The sequence below is a fragment of the Danio rerio genome, chromosome 6, assembly GCF_052040795.2.
Source record: "Danio rerio strain M-AB ecotype USA chromosome 6, GRCz13ab, whole genome shotgun sequence".
NCBI classification, from domain to species: Eukaryota; Metazoa; Chordata; class Actinopteri; order Cypriniformes; family Danionidae; genus Danio; species Danio rerio.
In genome coordinates, this window is record NC_141026.1 from 41,627,978 (window position 1) to 41,649,025 (window position 21,048).

General features: G+C 34.1%; 1 protein-coding gene across 7 annotated transcripts in view; it reads right to left on the minus strand.

The window, feature by feature from the left end:
• The window catches only part of scn8ab (sodium channel, voltage gated, type VIII, alpha subunit b), a 101,034-nt gene that overhangs the window by 68,142 nt on the left and 11,844 nt on the right, over positions 1-21,048 (minus strand). For 6 of the 7 annotated variants that reach the window (XR_015492899.1, XR_015492898.1, XM_087256182.1 and 3 more), the window contains exons 1-2: positions 3,030-3,627; positions 1,913-2,041 (exon numbers count right to left, since the gene is read on the minus strand). Coding sequence is in view for 5 of the 7 variants with exons in the window: in XM_087256182.1 (XP_087112308.1) it covers positions 1,913-2,041; positions 3,030-3,109 (209 nt within the window). In the remaining 2 variants the exon portion in view is untranslated. Of the gene's footprint in view, positions 1-1,912; positions 2,042-3,029; positions 3,628-18,719; positions 19,058-21,048 lie in introns of those variants that run through there. The other variant, NM_001045183.2, reaches the window with a different exon arrangement.

The window sequence follows — 21,048 nt, forward strand, 5'->3', positions numbered from 1 at the left end:
AATCGGCAAATAGCCATAAACAATAACTAAATGCACTACAGAATGTTACGTTTTTAAACACATGCACAATTTATAAGTATTCTATCAGTGCTGCATGCACTTGGTTTGCTGCACCAACTGCTGGACACTTCCAGTTTGTTAGTTAGGATTCTTTGTGCATAATAATTATCAATATTGTCATATATGTTTTTGATTTTGACCCTAATGCTGAGTTCAGACTGCATGATTTAGCCCTGATTTTGACTCGACGACAGGTTTTTAAAAAACAATCGCAAGCAAATCTGAAATCTTAACAAGTCTGAAATCACAGGCAAATCGGTGCTCGGTCCCGTGTAACAATCACACAGTGTTAACTATCAAAGACGCGATCTGAGAGAATTGCCAATGAGTCGACAACACCCATGAGATATTCATTCATTTATTTTTTTGTCAGCTTAGTCCCTTTATTAATCCGGGGTCACCACAGCGTAATGAACAGCCAACTTATCCAGCACGTTTTTACGCAGCGGATGCCCTTCCAGCCACAACGCATCTCCGGTAAACATTAACACACAAACACTCATACACTAGGGACAATTTAGTCTACCCAATTCACCTGTACCACATGTCTTTGGACTGTGGGGGAAACCAGAGCACCCGGAGCAAAACCATGCGAACGCAAGGAGAACATGCAAACTCCACAAAGAAACGCCAACTGAGCCAAGGTTCCCGTGAGATATTTAGCATGCTAAATGCTAAATATCTGGACCTGTCGGTGATTCAAATCATGCAGTGTGAAATGTGTTCTGATTGAAAATAACATTGACGATTACCTACAGCCAATGAGAGAGCAGCATACACTAGTATTTATATCTGCAGGCCAGCGGGAAGTTGGAGAAGTTAAAATTCATCTGAGCAATACCACAACTGGGTTAAAAAAGAAAAAAGTTTAGGGGAAATTGTAAGTTCCCTTCAAAGCCAGGTGAGCAAAATAAGTACATTTTCTACCCCACTAAAGGCTCCTCATTATGTAGCTAATAACAAGAAATATACTACGTGATCTTGCTTTGTTTCTGTCACACGTGTTTGGTTGTAAAATGTAGTTTGGACAAAGTTGCGGGTTATTTTCCTATTTTAAAGTTATGCAGTGTGAAACCCCCTGTCGCCAATCTATCTTGCAGTGTATGCAAAGCAGCGACGAAGCGCTAACCCAGATAGTCATGCAGTGTGAAAACATCCGAGACACGACTACTTTGAAAATCGTGCAGTCTGAACTCAATATAAGGTTACACAGATTTAGCTCCACATGTAATACTTATCATTCCGCTTTTCTGACAGCTTATTATAGTTGAATATATTAATGTAACATGATCTCATGTTAAATTAATCTCACATTTAAATTTATAGTCAATGAATGGCAAATAATTTAACTTTAACTTACAAACATCCATTTAAAAATACCATTTATTTAAGCTACATTTTTAATTTGCAGGTTATAAGATGGAATTGTTTTCTCAGTGTAGCATACTCACTACTTTTAGAAGGGTTACTTTTACTCATACTTTGAGTAGAAACTAACAGATACTTTTATTCTACTAATGGTACTTTTACTTGCGTAGGATTTTACTCTTTCCACCACTGCCAATTTTCCAAAAAAAAATCTGAAAGTCTGTGTAAAAATATGCAGCAATCACAAGAAGCTTGCTTGTTTGAGATGTGAGTGCATGTGTAACTTCAAAAATTGAAGCGATGATTTTTTATCTAGAATTTTACTAAAGTAGCTGGCACCAACTGAAGCGCCACTAAAGCCTAATGTTAAATGCGGCACACAAGAGTTTTATGAACCTGCAACCATTGCATGCAAAAACAGATTTAAAGTGTATCATTATCAAAATATTTCCTTGTTTAATTTACAGGACATTATCATACTTACGCCATAGAGATGACCATGAAATCCAGCCAGTTCCAGGGGTCTCTGAGGAAGGTGAAGTCGTCTATACAGAAACCTCGAGCCACAATCTTTGTGAGAGACTCGAAAGTGTAGATTCCTGTGAAGGTGTACCTGACATAGAGCGATAAAATGAGTTCAAACATGCAGGTAATGTGCATTTTATAATATTTTGTAGATACTTTTTGTATTAAATTGAATGCTAGTTTATTCTAAATAGTTCTTCTGCTTCATCCACCTTTTTTACTAAAAGTCAAAATGTATTGTGGTACTGGATACAGCAAAGACAACATATACAGTATGATGTTACCTTACAATTTTATTCTAGCATCTTACTGGGCAGACATATTAAAGGGATAGTTCGCCCATACATCCAAATTTTGCCACTATTTAATCAAACCTGTTTGAGTTTCTTTCTTCTGCTTAACAGAAAGGAAGATATAGTGAAAAAAAAATCATAAAAAAATCTATATTTTTAGAGCTTTCAGTGTGAACGCACTACTGACTCTATTTATACTAGAAAATGGCGTAGAATAGTGCATAAGTAAGCGATTTGTGACACAGCTATGGAAAATGTGCAGAGCTGGTGGTCCTCCAGGAACGTTGTTGAAATAGATTGCACTAGGAGATCCAACCTAAAGGTGTAAACACACCCTTAATTCCATTTACAGAAGTCATTCGGTTTCTATGTTGTGAGCATGCAAAAAAGTTGGTTCTTTTTACAGCAGTTTTTCTTTTTGTTCAGTGTGAAACTAAAATCTGCCATAGAAGAAGCTTTTTTGTGATTCCTTGCAGAACTTACAATTAATAAAAGAACCATATGTATTGTTTTGTTTGTGTTGTTCTAAATACTGAAATCTGAAGAAGGATCAGTGCAATGGAACTGTTCCATCAATATTGAGTATTTTTTAAGAATGTACTACCAATATAAATAAACCTCTGAAAATTATGAACGGTAATACTTATTGTCTCTCATAAGCAATAAGAGTCAAATATACACCAGAATAGAATAGAATAGAATAGAATAGAATAGAATAGAATAGAATAGAATAGAATAGAATAGAATAGAATAGAATAGAATAGAATAGAATAGAATACTTACTCTACTTGTTTGGACCATTCTGGAGGATTGCTGAATGTCATGAAGACACAATTTGTCAAAATTGTACACATGATGATCATGCTGAAAACTGTAAGAATTAGTTAAGGAAATCCTGTAGTGATGTCATGAATATTAGTCAGATATCAAAGCTATGATGGAACACTTATACCAAGAAATTAGGTAAATCTGAGAACATGCTGTAAAAGGGATAACACTTTACATGAGGAAGTAATAGTGTGTTATCAATCTCCATGATTAATGCTTTTTAAATTACTTCAGGCAGCACTATCACTATCACTGAGTTTAACATTTGAGAAAAGGTTAAATCACATAATCTGAAACAGAATGTAACAAAAATCCTACAAAGCATGGTAGTCAGCTCTCAGTGAGACAGACACAGATCACAGCGAGAACAACCGAGGTTTCAGCAAGAACAACCACAAACACATGGTCAAAGTTTGAAGCATTGAAAAGGATATGAGTGTATCAAAATTTTAATTGCTATTTGCCTGAACAGGTTAAAAGGACTAATGATATATAATGAGGGCGTGGCACTGAAACGGAAGATTGTTTTTCCTTTGTTAAGCACTATAAAGGTCTGGGGAGAAAAAAGAAGAGAAAAAAGAGAGATTAGCTGCACAATCATTCACAAAAATAACCAAGATATGGCAGTAAACAACATATATAATAATAAAAAATGACCTTATCCCTAAAAAAAACTGTAGCTGCATTCAACATTGCAGCAAAATGTGTACAATATTTTAAAACACCCACACAACTTTTGTTCAACAAAATAAAATAAAATAAATTCAGGCCATTTCTAAATGATACCTATATCTGAAAACGCAGCTAGGGATTTATGTATGCGAATAGAGCTAAGACAACCGCAGTGAGCTCTGGCAAAGAGATGGACCTCTTACAGGAACTCAGACTGTAATACTAACGCTAATGCTAACCGCTAACACTGCTATCCATCAGAGGCAGAAGTGCTGACTGCAGAGAGCGTGTGGGACAAGGAAAAGTGAGAGCGAGGGGGAGGGAAGTGAGGAAGAAAGGTGGGTCAAAAGCCCTGCAAAGCTCCTTTGAGCCGACGTAATGTAAGAAAGAAAGAGACAGAAAGCCTTCATAAACATCCTCATCACTCAAACTACATGAATCCAGGTCTTTTTGAGTTGACACAATGCCAAATTATGTGTTTGGGAAAAAAAACTGACGAAAATATATCTTGGTAGATTAGGTTTCTTATGACCATCCTTTTTAATATAAATTAATTGTGTCATGTAGACATACTGCATTTTAAATGCCATGATTAATGTCAATCAAGCTAAATATGCAAAGGCCCACACATTTGGATCAGTGCCGAAAGTCAAAGAGACACTTGAGTATCTAGTCTGCACATTTCCCACATGCTGCTAGTTTCAGTTTCCCTTCAAATAAATTGGATCACACCTTACATTATTACCAATGCTTGTACAGAATGCAAGTTTGTTTCAAACCTAGCTTCCATTGCTTCTGTTTTCCTGATTAGTGTGAAATTAATTTGTGAAATTAATTAATGCAAAATGATTTTTTTAGCTTTAATTGCATTTAGCTTTGTTTGATTTATGTATTTATGTCTTATAAATATTTCCTTACTTCCACAATGCATTTTTGACCCAGTATGATTTCCAGAGAAATACAGTCAGATTCATTACTTCATTTAGTTTATTCTAGTCTTTTTTTGTTTTGTTTTGTATTTTTATGTATACATTTGTATTTAATTTTACCTATAGGGTAACAAAATGAAACATATTTTGATATATATTCTACCTAATGAGAGTGGTATGGTACGGTTCGGTTCAGAACGCTTTTATGGTCGTTTCCACAGTCAAAAGGTACAGTTGAAGTCAGAACTATTAGCTACCCCTTGAATTTTTTTTCCTTTTTAAATATTTCCCAAATGATGTTTAGCAGCGCAAGGAAATTTTCACAGTATGTCTGATAATATTTTTTTTTCTTCAGAAAGTCTTATTTGTTTTATTTCGGCTAGAATAAAAGCAGTTTTTAAACTTTTTAAAAACCATTTTAAGGTTAAAATTATTAGCCCCTTTAGGCTAATTTTTTTCGATTGTCTACAAAACAAATCATCGATATACAATAACTTGCACAATTACTCTTACCTGCCTAGTTAACCTAATTAACCTATCTATCTATCTATCTATCTATCTATCTATCTATCTATCTATCTCTCTGTCCATCTGTCTGTTTATCTCTCTCTCTCTCTCTCTCTCTCTCTCTCTCTCTCTCTCTCTCTCTCTCTCTCTCTCTCTCTCTCTCTCTCTCTCTCAAAATTCAATTCAATAATTGCTTTATTGGCATGACAAATGTTACAAATGTATTGCCAAAGCAGTTAGTTTACATAAAAAGTAACATACATATGTAATAAAAAAAAACAGTACACACAGTAAATAGTAGTAAAATAAAGAGGTAATATTTATATTTTTAACAATACATCATATAAAATTTTAACAATACATCATATTATTCAATATACCACATTAATATTGAATATATTATATTATTGTTCAACATATCATATAAAAATCAATACAAAAATAGATCAGAATAAACTGTACATTTAACAATCAACATTTTAGGATAAAATAGTAATAAAAACTATGATCATCAGTATATGTACAATGATTCATTTACAATCATGTCAGTGTGTGTGTTTGTGTGTGTGTGTGTGTGTGTGTGCAGGCTCTCTCTCTCTCTCTCTCTCTATCTATCTATCTATCTATCTATCTATCTATCTATCTATCTATCTATCTATCTATCTCTCTGTCTGTCTGTCTGTCCTTCAATCTATGCATCTGTATATCCATCCATCCATCCATCCATCCATCTGTACATGCATTTATTGATATGTCTGATTGTCTGTGCATCTATCTGTCTACATATTGTCAGTGTCAACTATCAACTATCTATCTATCTATCTGTCTGTCATCATGGCAAAGATAAATTAAATTAGTTATTAGACATGAGTTACTAAAACTATTATGTTTAGAAATGTGTTGAAAAAAACTTAAACAGAAATTGAGGGAAAAAATACAGGAGGTTTAATAATTCGGGGTGGGGGGGGGTGCATTTTTAAAAACACAGCCGAGACATTACATCGTAATACTATATACATATAAGAGCAAGGCATGATCGACCTGAGCTCAAACAAACCTTGTGGTTGTCTTAATGTACAGCCACAAAGCCATGAAGAATAAAATCTGCCTTGGCCTGTTTTTGTTTTACAAGGCCGTAATAAGCGCGAGCAGTTTCACTTTCTAGAGAGAGCTCTCGTGTGCATCCATATTCAAAAAAACTATCTTCTTGAGCTCATATTAATAACATGCGCATGATTATTGAATCGCTTCTGACATCCGATCCTTTCAGAAACGGACAAACGCAAGAGGAAAGTGCAAAAAAACAAAGGAGAAGCCAGAAAAAACAAAGGAGCAAATGATTTCAGCAATCTAAAACATAAACAAACTGCCATCTTTAACTATTATCATCACCTTCTTGACTATTATGAACTCTGAATGAAGGAATTACTTTCTAACAAGAGGCTACATATGCTGGTGAAGATTTAAGATGCAGACGAGAGGTTTGCACTGACTGTGAACTACAAGTTGTGTATTTGTGAATCCAAATAAGGACTTAATGTATGCTGTGTGTAGTTAATCTGTAATTGGTAACATATCGGAGACTGTAAGGGTCTTTATGTGTTCATATATATTGCATATATAATGTTAATTGTAATTTTTAATTTCAGATATTACAGTAGGCTATATTTTTATCATTGATCTGCAGTTATAATCAAATCATGTTCATAGAAAGGTTAGTCATGAACATTTAGTATTTATGTGTATAAAGCCTCTGTTTTGTGAGAAGTGCTTCTCATATGATATATGACCGACCCGTACAGCTTTACTTTGACATTTCCTCGAGTGAGAATGACGTCAACTGAAACTTTCTGTCGTACACCACACCCACCATTGGTACCCTTTTAGCAGTGGAAACACAAGCCTCATAAAAGTGACCTGTACCGACCTGTACTGTACCGTACTGTACCACTCAGTGGAAACGGGCCATAAAAGTCCTATTTTATTATGCTTTATAAAAAAAGAATCAAAATCCTGATTTCTTTTTGTCTGTGATACACATTTTCTTGCACAAAACACTCTCTGTCTCCCTCTTTCTCTCTCTCTGTCTCTCTCTCTCTCTCAAGGAAACACCACAGAGACGAGCGGATGAGAATCTTCCTGAAATCTAATTAGATTAAAAATAGACAGCCATCTGAAGGAGGACAAAATGAGCGCCTTCACCTGTTCCTACGTCTATTTCTCCATCCCTCGCCTCCGTTTTTTACCCCTGCCTATATCTGTGCATTTAAACATGTTTAACAAATCCTAATTTAAAAGGCAGCGTATGTCATATAGAAAACGCTGCGTCCTTCGTCTGAAGACAGCTGTCATTTTGAGGCACAGAATCCCAAAGACTGTCACACTAGCAAAAGCTGTGAACCGCCCAGAAGGCTCCATGTGTTACTGAATACTGAGCGCTGGTTTCCCCAGAGTCTCACTCACACACACACACACATACATACACACACACACACACACACACACACACACACACACTGCGACAGACTGTGGGCTTCCTCCGCTGGCGGGAGCTCCCACTCTCACAATACTGCACTCTTCACTGAGGACAGAACTGCAGATCACAGGACCCTGGCCAAAAAATCAAACACACTAATGTTTCCCAAATCTTCATATTAATGAGCATCGTGTTCATGTTAATGCTAAAATAAGCATGACAAGCACTTGACTTCCACCAAAAAGAGATTATTCGGAAAGAAAAACAGAATAATTATGTTCATTTGCACACCCTATGTTGTTTAAGAAACATAAAAGAAGATTCTGCAACCAAGACTCGTTGGAAATACGTGACTGGCTATGTTTCAGCAAAAGATGAAATGGACATCGCCATATACATTTTACAACACTTTTGTTATAAAACGTCCACAAGAGGATGTTGCAAGCTTCACATAAGCTAAACAATACTCTCCTCAACGTAATAAAACCAAATGTTACACAGAACTACACATTTGTCATTATAACTGGCTTTAAACATGACTTCAAGCAATGTATTGAACTATGATGTTTTACAGGACTCACACTTTCACAAATACAATGCTTTACCGGGTGAGCTGCAGAGCACACCAAGGCCCAATCCCAATTCTACCCCTTAGCCCTTCCCCTTAACCCTACCCCTTATTTTGTGCGTTCACGTGACGGGGTAAGGGTTTTCAATTTTCTTTAGCCTGAAAGCGTAGGGCTAAGGGGAAGGGCTAGATACATCTCGAAACTGAGATTTTTCAGGACTACATTAGAAACCAAGGGGTTAGAAAATTAAAACAACGGCAGCATGGCTGCACCTGGAAGATGCAGAAACTAGCTTTTTTTTTCATTGTTTTATACATTTTTACAACAAACAAGCATATGTTTTAATATGTTCATATCCGTGTTCGTGTTTTACTGTCATGCTTTTTAATAAAAACCGTTAAATTTTGCTACCTATGATCCCTAATAATAACTCCTGTATGGTAGCACACAACATTCTGTCACTCGATGACACTCGAATACCCTGTCAGAAAAGTCTATTGGCTGGGAATGAGCTTTTAACAGTGTCTGCTATAATGTTAATGTTGTTTTTGTATGTTTACATACATGAATATGGCCACGATTTAAATGGACAGTACAGTTACGATCTTATTGCAAACATATTACAAAAATAATACAAAAACAGATTTGGGATTGGGCCAAAATACAACAGAAAATAGTCCATGTGAATACTGAATGTTCTCAAAATGTTCTCTGTTGGTTTACATAAATAGCAGGATTCATTTACACTTTAAAAATATCTGTAAACTGACAGTGTTTTCCGAATTTTTCTGTTTTTTTTACCACTTATTCCCATTTTTGAATTGCATTGTGGGACCCTGAGCTTTCTTCCAACAACTTATAATCTTGAAAAGTTTGAAAAAGTGACTTTTATGAACATTTTTATTAGTTTAAAGTAGGGTTGTAACAATATACCGGTATGACGGTCTACCACGATTTGAACGTGCACGATTATCATACCATGAACAATTGCATATCAACGGTTTTAACCCTTAAAGACCCGAGACAGCCGCCCGCGGCTAAAAATAAGCATTGCTTTTAAATGTTTAATAACTTTTGATCCGCTGATCCGATTCATACAATTCAAAGATTGGCATAAAGAAGAGAATCTCAGCTTTCCAGTGCTGTATCACATAACATTTCAGAGGCTCCGGAATCAGTGCGGTTACGTCATCAAAATTTGACCACGCTGATTTGACAAAGAAACGCTCGTCACTGTGTCTCCGGACAAACCAGACATGATACATTGATGCAATGTCCCTCCTCTATGCCCAGATTGGTTCAAACTCGCTATATCACAACCAATAAGCATAGGTTTCGCTTTTGTTTGTGGACCAAACAATGAGCTTTTTGAACAACACGGAATGAGAGATAGGCATACATTTATGCGTGGCTAAATAAAACGCAAAAAAAAAAGTTTTGCATGAAATAATTCTCATACTAAGTACTTTTGCATGCACAGGAGCACAGAAACATGACAAAACAGTGACACAGCAATGACGAACTGCTGCTCTTGCTGTTTTCAAAAGACGCAAATGAAGGTGCAGCTGTTTGTCTGCATTGCAGACAACCAAATCCATATCCACAGACAACCATATCCATGCTGGCACATAAAACCTAAGGATGTTCCATATTGAATCTAGTTTCGTTATGTAACTATTTATAGTATAGTAAATATTTATGTCTATTTTTTTTACTGAGGATTTGCACCATGTTTATTTGGACTTTATTTGGACTTTGACACATTATTTATTGTTTTCTTATTTTTTTTATTCTTTTCATTGTAAGTGGTGTTGTTTATAGTAACTAAAAATATATTATTTGGAAAAAGTCAAATTTGCTTCACTGTTCTATTATTTTGTAACATTTGTAACATACCGTATACCGCGAAACCGTCAAACTGTGGTATTGTTTTAGACGATTATCATACCGTAAAAAAATCATACCGTTACAACCCTAGTTTAAAGCAGGGGTCATCAATCTCGGTCCTGGAGGGCCGGTGTTCCTGCAGGGTTTAGCTCCAACTTGCCTTAACACACCTGCCTGGGTGTTCCAAGGATACCTAGTGAGACCTTGGTTAGCTTCAGGTGTGTTTGATTAGGGTGAGAGCTAAAATTTGCAGGACACCGGCCCTCCAGGAACAAGTTTGGTGACCCCTGGTTTAAAGTGATCTATTGTCAGGGCTGGTGTTGTAAATTATGTTGCAAAAACCTGATAATAAACTGCCAGTATGTTTTCTGTTATTTTACAAACTTGGTTCTCTATATATGATTTCTTAAACAATATCATGTCTCAACCTACAACAATGTCAATAAAAGTCACCCTGTTAAATGGAGAGTTGAATTTTTAACATCAAAAGTTAACAGAGCAGAGATCAACATCCTATAATGGAATTCACAAACATAAATAATGGAAAACCCAAAATACAGAAACTGTTAACTAACATATATTTGTACAGTCTAGTAGAGAAAAACGTACACCAAATACTCTCTTTTTTTGGAGGTTACATTTAAGTTTAAAGCCTCTCTGCAATATTCTATGAAGGACAGATTTTAATTACCCCAAAAAAGAGCCAACAGAAAACATTCCCCCAAAAATGGAAAAAACAACAACATTGGAACTATATGGGAACGTTAACATATGTTTAAAAATCATGCATCTCTTTTTTTGTAAACAGTCTACTCCTTTTAAGACATTGTTGGAGAAACTGAATACAACTTGCAAATTATTTTCTGCATCTCAATTTGTTCAGTTCACCAAGAAACTGCTAAAAACATCTACACATACACCTTTGCAGATTCACATACTTTAAATGATCCTGATTTTTACACAAAAGTCAATGGCTAACAGCACTTTTGAAATCTAGTAACAGATACAGGCAAAACAAGGGAATACCTGCATCTCCTGGCGATACATTAAAAGTCTTATGAAGTCAAATAATCTGTCTCTGCATGAAACTGATCATTATTTACAGCATCGTGACCTTTAATCCACAGCCTCAGCAATCACTCTTAAGCAGAATCAAGTCAGTCAGGAGTGGTCACATAATGACATGTATCAAACACTGAAACACTGGGAATGTGTAATCTAAAATGAGATGTGCATGTAGGTTGTATCTTCAAGGATAAGCACAACTACCATTTGATGAATGTGTGTTGTTTGTTGCAAACTAACAGCATCTAATGCATGAGCTTGCACCAGTCAATTTGAAATAGGAACTTTATGCTCCTGAATGTCATGAATGTGTTCAGTACTATTTGCAAATATTGTGTATTCAAGATAATAATGCAGTGGTAACAGGGTTTTTCTTATCAGCATCTTATTTTACTGAACCGCCCTCCTCCCCTGCCACTGTTCACTTTCACTTTCTTCTATGACTCACCAACCCTCATCACTTTCGTCTGCAACAACAGCCCCTCCCCCCTCTCTTCCCTTTCGTCCTTTGTCCGCGACACCCCTCCGCCATCTATCCATTGTTTTGTTTCACAAGACCTCGATATTCATTCATTCATTTTCTTTTCGGTTTAGTCCCTTTATTAATCTGGGGGCGCCACAGCGAAATTATCCGCCAATTTATCCAGCTTATGTTTTACGCAGCCTTCCGGCCGCAACCCATCACTGGGAAACCCATACACACTCATTCACTTACATACACTAGACAATTTAGCCTACCCAATTCACCTGTACCGCAAAGGCTCGATCCAGCGACCTTCTTGCTGTGAGGCGATAACACTACCTACTGCGCCACTGCGTTGCCCAGACCTCGATATAGCATCATTAATTATGTTTTTGGACTCTCAAAGAACACATAGCAATAGACTTGCATTTTACGCATCACAAGGAACCACAGGTTTAGTTAAAAATCTTCTTTAATGTTCTACTGAAGAAAAAAGTGACCAACATCTTGGATGGCTCGAGGGTGAGTAAATCATCAACAAATTAAGTAATTTCATATCAGTCCACCATACTCCCCGCTCTTCTCTTTCGGCCACGAAACCCCCTTAACATGACTAGTGTTGGGTAAGTTACTTCAATGAAGTAAATAATTACTAAATACACCAATATAATTACTTTTCTAATTACTTTGTCTTTAATTACTTGACTAAATACTGTGAATCACCAAAAAAATCTCCATGCATAGACATTTCAAAATTTCCCTGTTTAAATTTGAGACAAACAGGACCTTTTTATTTTGTTTAAAAACATTAGCACTTAAACTTTAAACAATACCCTGTATATACCAAAACCCAAAATGTGTCTAATTATTAACACCATATTTCAGGGCTATTCAATTGGGGGCCCGCAAGGCAATTTGTTCCGGTCCTTCAAATAGTGTGACCAAGACATCAAAAATAAATTTAGTTAAGTCAAAAAACAGCCGCTATAGTTAGTGAAGTATAAAAGTGACGTGCATATGTTCAATACAGCACTAGTTCAACTGCGCAGAGCGTGAGTCACCTGACATTAAGCAAGTGGGGCGAGCAGCCGGAAACATTTGGATACTTAATCGTAAGTGCTTTTCAACGCCAAATTTCTGTTGCACGGAACGAAATTGCTGCAATTAAACAAAGGTATGCCACTTGTGCGCTTGATTAATGTTAAAAGCGTATTCACCAAGGCTAATATGCACGCACACTGGATTCACATATTGCATCTTTTCCGCACACAAGTTCGTTATTTCCAATGTAAGAATATATGCCAATATGCTTGCGCAAGCGGAGCGATACGCTCACGCCTTCCAAATGCACCGAGTAGAAAAAATCTCACGCCGTAGTGGTGAGAGTTGTGTGTAGCTTTCATTGTAATGTAAACAAAAAATATGTTAAATAAATTATTACAAATGATTAAAATGATTGTGTATGTATAAACACCAATAATAACAACAGTTTATTTAAATACTTACCTAACATAAAGCATAAGTTTACATTAGACATAATCACCGTGAAACCATGATTATTCTTCAGACTATATAATCGTACAACCACAATCTATAATTGTTGCATTCATAATTGTTATGCAGGTTAAAACATAATATATAAATATGTCTGAATGTAGAAGAAGCCTACTTCAGCAATGCACTGCTTTTGTTGTGCTTTGAAAAACTTTTGAATGTTTGTAAAAAAAAATTTTTTTTATAAACTAGTGTTCAATGCACTGATATTATGTATGTACGTAATAATGTATTATGTATATTATTAAGTTTCAAAATACAATAAATTTACATTTCAATGTAGAAAAATACAATGTGGGTGTCTTAAGCAGCATAAATACAACAAATGGGCTCTTATATTGCTGTTGTGTCATCACTCATATTGCAAGTCATATATTTTCGGCTCCTCATTTGGGATACTCTTCATAAACTGGCCCCCATGACAAACTAATTGAATAGCCCTGCCATATTTCATACATACCATTTATTGATACAGGTTTCTGAAACGTTATACTGTTTCTTAAGCATGAGCTACTACTAAAACCTTCTTTGATGGAATTTTTTTTTAATTAAAACTGTATTTTAAATTAATTATAATAATGTCTGAATTTTAAAAAGTAAATGTAATTAACTAGTAGAAAATTTGTAAATAATCACACCCAACACTAAACGGGACACTGAACCTAATAAACTCCCAACTACAGAATCACCTGACAGAATGATTTATTTTGAACACTTGACTAAAGTAATGAGGTGAGTTTGTAAAAACGTGTTATCAAATGTTGTATTTTCACATGCTTTCAAGCACAGAGATACAGTTCATTGAGAATCAATACAAACAGCTGTCAAATCACAGAACATTTATCTTTGATTTTAGGATTGCACCAGTTAAACAATTTCAAGTAGCTTGTCACTGAACTATGGCTCTGTTTATTAAATATTGCTCCATCTGAAAGAAGAAATTTGAGATTTACTACTGATTACAGAACCGGCTTTACTGACAAGATGTGCATAAAAATCACTTTGATTAATCATACAGCAATTAACCTAGCAATTGCTCAATACTTTCGACATTTGACATACTTTTGGCACTATAATCCCAACAGTAACTTCAACCCTCTGTAATCATCTTTATAAAGGTCAGAGGTGAGAAAGTTTATATTACAACAAAAAGCTTAAACATACATGTGATCACAGCACCTGCACGCACACAAAACAGCCTTCTGGTCTTCCCATCTGACAGCATAAGTGATCTGCTGCAAAGCTACTGAAAATTTCATCATCTACAGAGAAGAGGGACGTGAAGATGTGGACAAGAGCTAAGGGAATGGCTGCGGGGGAGGAGGGTGTTCAATAGTGGAAAACTGGATCCAGCATCACTGTTGCACTTAACTCCAAGTACATCCGATCTACTCCACGTCACTGAATGCACTTACCGTAAAGCCTCAAATGACCAACACCCCATCCAAACACTTCTCAATCTTTAGTTACAACTTGCAGGATGAAAGATATCAGTCTGCCTGTCTACAGAATGGATTAAGTGATAATGGTATAACGGAGGACATTGTCAGTACTTGGAAACAGTTAATAAGGAATAACAGGAAATCAAAAATAAAATAAAACAAAATAAAAAATTAAAATAATAAAATAAATTTAATAAAATTTAATAAAATTTAATAAAATAAAATAAAATAAAATAAAATAAAATTAAATTAAATTAAATTAAATTAAATTAAATTAAATTAAATTAAATTAAATTAAATTAAAATGAAATTAAAGAGACAAAACTGGATTTAACCAAAAATATAATTACTTATAAAATATATACTTCATTACTTATAAATACATATAAAATAAGATCAAGTAACTTAAAATGTGTGTAACTGAGGTATATTTATTCATAAAATACAATTAAGCATCTTAGTAATAATTAACTATTTATTAAAGTATCCACTCATTTACAAAATTGCATTTTAAAAAAATTAAGGTATTAAATTATTAGAACTACAAAATCTAGTATAAACAAATTATAATCACTCATCACAGCAATAAAAGAAAACTTCCATTAAATGATCAACTTGTATATAAAATAATAAAACATTTTCAATAATCATTAAAGTATCTACTTGTGCATAAATATATTAAATGAATAAAGTTTATTGAGTTTATATTTATCTATAATAAAATGGTAGAAATAAATTAAAATAATACATAAATTAAATTAAATTAAATTAAATTAAATTAAATTAAATTAAATTAAATTAAATTAAATTAAATATATACTTCTCAGCAATAATAAATTATATATTAAAATATGTTCTCATCTCTAAATATAATAAAATAACATCAAGTAAATTAAAAAGATGTGTTAATACAGATATATAATTCATAAAATACAATCACGCATCTTAGTAATAATTAACCATCGATTAAGGTATCTACTTTTTTACAAAATTAAATTTTAAATATATTAAGGTATTAAATTATTAGACATACAAAATCTAGTATAAGCTAATTATAATCATTAATCACAGCAATAAAAACCTTCCCTTAAATGATCAACTTGCATATAAAAGAATAAAACATTTTCAATAATCATTAAAGTATCTACTTGTGCATAAATACATTAAATAAATAATGTTTATTGAGTACAAATTTATTTATAATAAAATGGTAGAAATAAAACAAAATAACAGATACTCAACAATGATAGATCGGCTCAACTTCGATATAAATGGCACTGGGAGTAAGTAAGTATATACACCATGTAAAAAAAAAAAAACAATAATACATCATACAAAAATAAGACTGCTTATCGTACTACAGGAATAAGAATAACTAAACTTCATAGAGGAATAACAGCGCAGTCTGTGCATTAGAACAATCCTTTTAAATATTTTTCTTGGTGATGACGCACCAATGGCGAAATGATGAGGCATTCATTTTCAGCTGCGAAAGGCTTATATAAAAATGGTGTTTTCGAATGAAAATCGAAGGTTGAGAACTGAAAGATTACAGTGCTTAACGTTTTTTCATTTTTTAAATATTCAACTAAAAACTGGACAAAAGGTGGATTGGATTACATGTTGGTGAAAATGAATCACACTGGATCAGTATGTCATGTGTCTGAGAGTGGTCGTCCACACACTGCCCGTACTGTTGAAAATATCATCACTGTCAAAGACATGGTACTGAGCAAAGAAGATGCACCATGCACTATCGCACTGTTCGACAGAAGTCTAGCAATTATTACGTTCGATATGTAAACGTTGCCTATTTCTATGCGTGCTAATTTAGTTTGCAAGTAAAAAAATTGAAGTCCTGTCAATATTCAGGTTATCATCGCTTAACAAGGTAATGCAGTGATATATATCAGTAATTAAAGTTAGAGGTATTTTGACAATTAATTGCAATTATTAATAAATACAATTAATTTTTGAGACATGGTGTGCAATATATACAGTTGAAGTCAGAATTATTAGACCGCCTTTGAATATTATTTTAATTTTCAAATATTTTCCAAATGATGTTTAACAGAGCAAGGACAATTTCACAGTATGTCTGATCACATTTTTCTTCTGGGGAAAGTCTTATTTGTTTTATTTCGGTTAGAATTAAAGCAGCTTTACATTTTTCAAAAAACATTTTAAGGTCAAAATTATTAGCCCCTATAAGCTTTTTTTTTTTTTTCAATAGTCTACAGAACAAACCATCATTATTCAAAAACTTGCCTAATTATTCTAACTTGCCTAGTTAACCTGATTAACCTAGTTAAGCCTTGTAATGTCACTTTAAGCTGTATAGCAGTGTCTTGAAAAATATCTAGTCAAATATTATTATTATATATAATAATAATAATTATTATTATTATTAGTTATTTGTAATTAGTTATTAAAAAACTATTATGGTTAGAAATATGTTGGAAAAAAAATCTTACCTCTGTTAAATAGAAATTGGGGAAAAAATAAACAGGGGGATGATAATAATTCAGGGGGGCTAATCATTCTGACTTCAACTGTATATGGGGTAAAACTAGGACAGCTACAAAATATGGCATAAGCAAATATAACCATTCATCAAAAATACAATAAACAATCCGTTAAAATATTTAACAATTTAAAATCAATGGTAAAACAACACACAAAACAGGGCTTGAACAAGACACAACTGCTCAACCAAATCATGAATCATATATTACATTAAATCTATTTATCCATCGCTAAAATCTGTCTCTTAACCCTTCCCAATCCAAAGGTCAAACTCTCACACACAGCTGGTGCCACGACCACACTGCACCCTTCATTCTTCCCAAAATCACACAGAAGAAAACACACATGAACAACAAGTAGATTTTATGGCCATGACAGACTGAATGGCTCTTTCACCTCACGACTCAAGGGACCAGCGGATCTGCAACTCTGCACTTCTTCCTCTCGTTCCTCTCTTCTCTTTATTCACTTTAACCCTTCCCAACAACACACTTCTGCTGCAGTTATAATCACTAAAAAGGAAAGGGGGGGGGGGGGGGGGGGGCTAATGTGATGGATTGAATATGCTACTAATCATTTTCTCCTTTAAAGAAATATCTCCTCACAATATTAAATATGCTACATTGTACTCACTTATGTAACAAGCACTTACTATTGTACTAGATGCTTTATTCATTCACAAACAGAAACTACACTGAAGGTCGTTTGAAGGAGCTCTACTCATTTTTTTAAAGATAGGCTCATTTTGAAACTCCCAGTTGACTTTACCACTGATAAATCTATTCCGTCAAAATCCGGTTTTAGTGGGAGCACTTTTATCTTAGCTTAGCATAAATCATTGAATCAGATTAGACCGTTAGCATCTCTCAAAAAAAAAAGAAAAGAGTTTTGATAATTGTTCTATTGCTATATAGAACTACAGAAAAACTTTAAATGGGCAAATTTTTCAAAACTCTTTTTGGAATTTTTTGAGTAAGATGCTAACGGTCTAATCCGATTCAATGATTTATGCTAAGCTAAGCTATAAGTGTTCCCTGCCAGACCCGAGATCAACTGAATTGATAAAAAAAAAATTTTCCCAAAAAAGTGTACAATTACATTTTAAAGTTGTTTTTTAATACTCTTTCTTTTTTTTCTTCAGATGAGAGCTAAAAAAAAACCTTACAAATCTATTAATAAAATGAATTATTAGTATTAATGTTGTTGTGTAATTACATCTATAGATTAAATAGATGTTTAAATGTATCTACAATGAAAAGATAGTGTAAATTTCTAGATTTTAACAAATCAATCGCCACCAAAAATCATTACTAACCACATTTTATTTCAAATTCATAAGTGATTATTTTCCCTCTCTTATCTCATCTTTCATATAAACCCAAATGTAATCTTAGATTGATCAATGTATATCGCCACCTCTCACTATTCAGATCTTCTCAATGCTATTTCTATCCTTTAATTCTCCCACATTCTGGAGAATGAAGCGTTTCTTGACGTCTTGAATTCACCAGAGTGAGAAAAAACAAGAAAAAAAAGGAGCTGAAAGTTTACTCACTTTCTTGTTCAAATAGAAGGGGTCCAGGTCTTCCAGGGGCACGGCCAACATATTAGACGGGACGTCCCCATAAATAAAGGGCACGCCCTTCCCCGCTTCCAGGTCACTGTTGGGCTTGGGTTTGTTGTCATCATCGTCATCGCGGTGACTGCTGTCAGATCTGGGTTTAACAGGCTTCTTCTTCTTCTCCTCAGCGATGCGCTTCTCGATGTTGGCCAAAGATTCAGGGGTGAACCTCTTGAAGCTGTCGGGGCCTGGAGGTGCGAGCAGCGGCGCAGCCATATTGTCATCCTGCAGCAGAGTCCTCTTTATTTAGAAGCCATTCAGGACAGCAAGCGCTAGCAGAGGGAGGAGTCCGGACAGATGCGGGAGAAAGGGGAACATAGAGGGAAGAAAAACAGCAGATGTCAAAAGATGAAAAAGTTGAACAAAGCAAATGACTTTACACAAAACAAAAGGGAAATCTGCATTTTAAGCATATTCGTACTTGTGCAATTTGATAACTGCAGGCAAAAACAGACTTTGAGACAGTTTTTACAGTCTAAAATGAAAAGAAAACATACAAAATACACTTTTAACTGTTTCTTTTGTCACATTTAATCAATTTGTGTGTAATGTTAAAATATAATACTTGTTTTAGTTTTTCTCTGAGATGTAAATCTGCAGTTCACTAAAACTTACATACTGTAGGGATGCAACGATTACCCAATTTCACGATTAACCACGATTTAATTCATTGCATTTAATTAATCGTAAAGGCTTCTCAACAACGCATTTCTGCATGTAACAAAACTGCCACAACTAAATAAAGTTATGCCAACTGTGCGCTAGTTTAAAGTTCAAAGCTTGTTTATGGAGGTTGATAACCACGCACACTGGATTAACTATGGCTGAGGCTATTAAATAAAGGCCGTTCACATATTGCTTGTGCGAGTTCATCATTTATTTTCTTGCACGCATATTAGGACTCACGTTTTCCAGGCGTACCTCACTGAAAGAATGCCGCGAACTCGCCATGAGTCACAGGACAAGAACTGACCAGTCAGCTTTATACTTTGTATGGAATATACACATTTCTACTTCAAAGAGAAAAAACAAAACAAAAGGAAAATACCAAAAGGGTTCATAATACAGTTGATCAAAAGTGCCTTTCAGACAGAGGTTCAGCAGCCTTTGACTACATTTGCTCTCTTAAAAAAGGGAAATTCTTAGCTATTACGATGCTCACATTTACATTAGACAAATGCTATTTTTGTAATTTATCCTTATTTATCCTAATTTATTTATTTAATTTATTTATTCTGTCATTTATTTTCAGGGTAAACAACTGTTTTCACTTATTTTTAAAGTGCATAGAGAAATGGACTATTGTTTGTTTTCTATTGTTATTTTGTGCTGTATTAGTTACTAAGCAGCAATAAATAACACTTTAAAAAATAAGCAGTTTTCATGTGATTTTCTAAACTAGTAGTGTTTTGAAATAAATAAATGCATTACAATGGTGATAACCATGATTATTCCTCAGACTATAATGGTACAAGCAAAATCTATAACTGTTGCATCCCTAACAAACTGTAGACCAAACTTTATCATTTTCAAAATGCCTTCAGTACAAACCCTTGTCACTAAAGTGTCAAAAATGAAGAATTTTAAAAATGACATATTCAAATTTACAATTTTTGATGTAAACATTTGTGCAAACTAGCATGTACTTAATTACATTTCTCACTTTATATACACTGCTAACGATTTTTAAAAAAATTACACAGCATTTAACTGTAATATGAACTGTATTTTACTGTAGGACAGTTTTTGCAATATAAATATGGAAGTAGGGTTGCACAATATTAGAAAAAACTGACATTGCCATACTTTCATTTACTGCAATGAGATGATTGTGTAGGGCAGTATATCTGCAAAAAAAATCATTTTAAAATGACAAGCATAGTTAAATATAACAGACAAAAGATACAAATAAACAAAGATTTAAGATTTTCTGGCGTGTCAACCAATATTCAGAAGCAGAAATTAAGTAATCCCTGTATTATACTACTAATAATAACACTATATTGTTTTAATTGAGTACAAATGTAAAATTAACCTTCAAGCTACAATCGTTTTATCGATTACAATCGTTTCAAAATTATTACAGCCAGGCCTTAAAAACACATGCAAATAATAAACTTTCACTTGAAGGTTAAAATTTTAAATTACTCAACTATGGTGTTAACTGTAATGTCTGGTCAACTATAATCCTGACTACATTGATCCCTATGATGTGACTATTGCAGACTCGCAAAATTCAATATCATTGCTGAAATGATATATT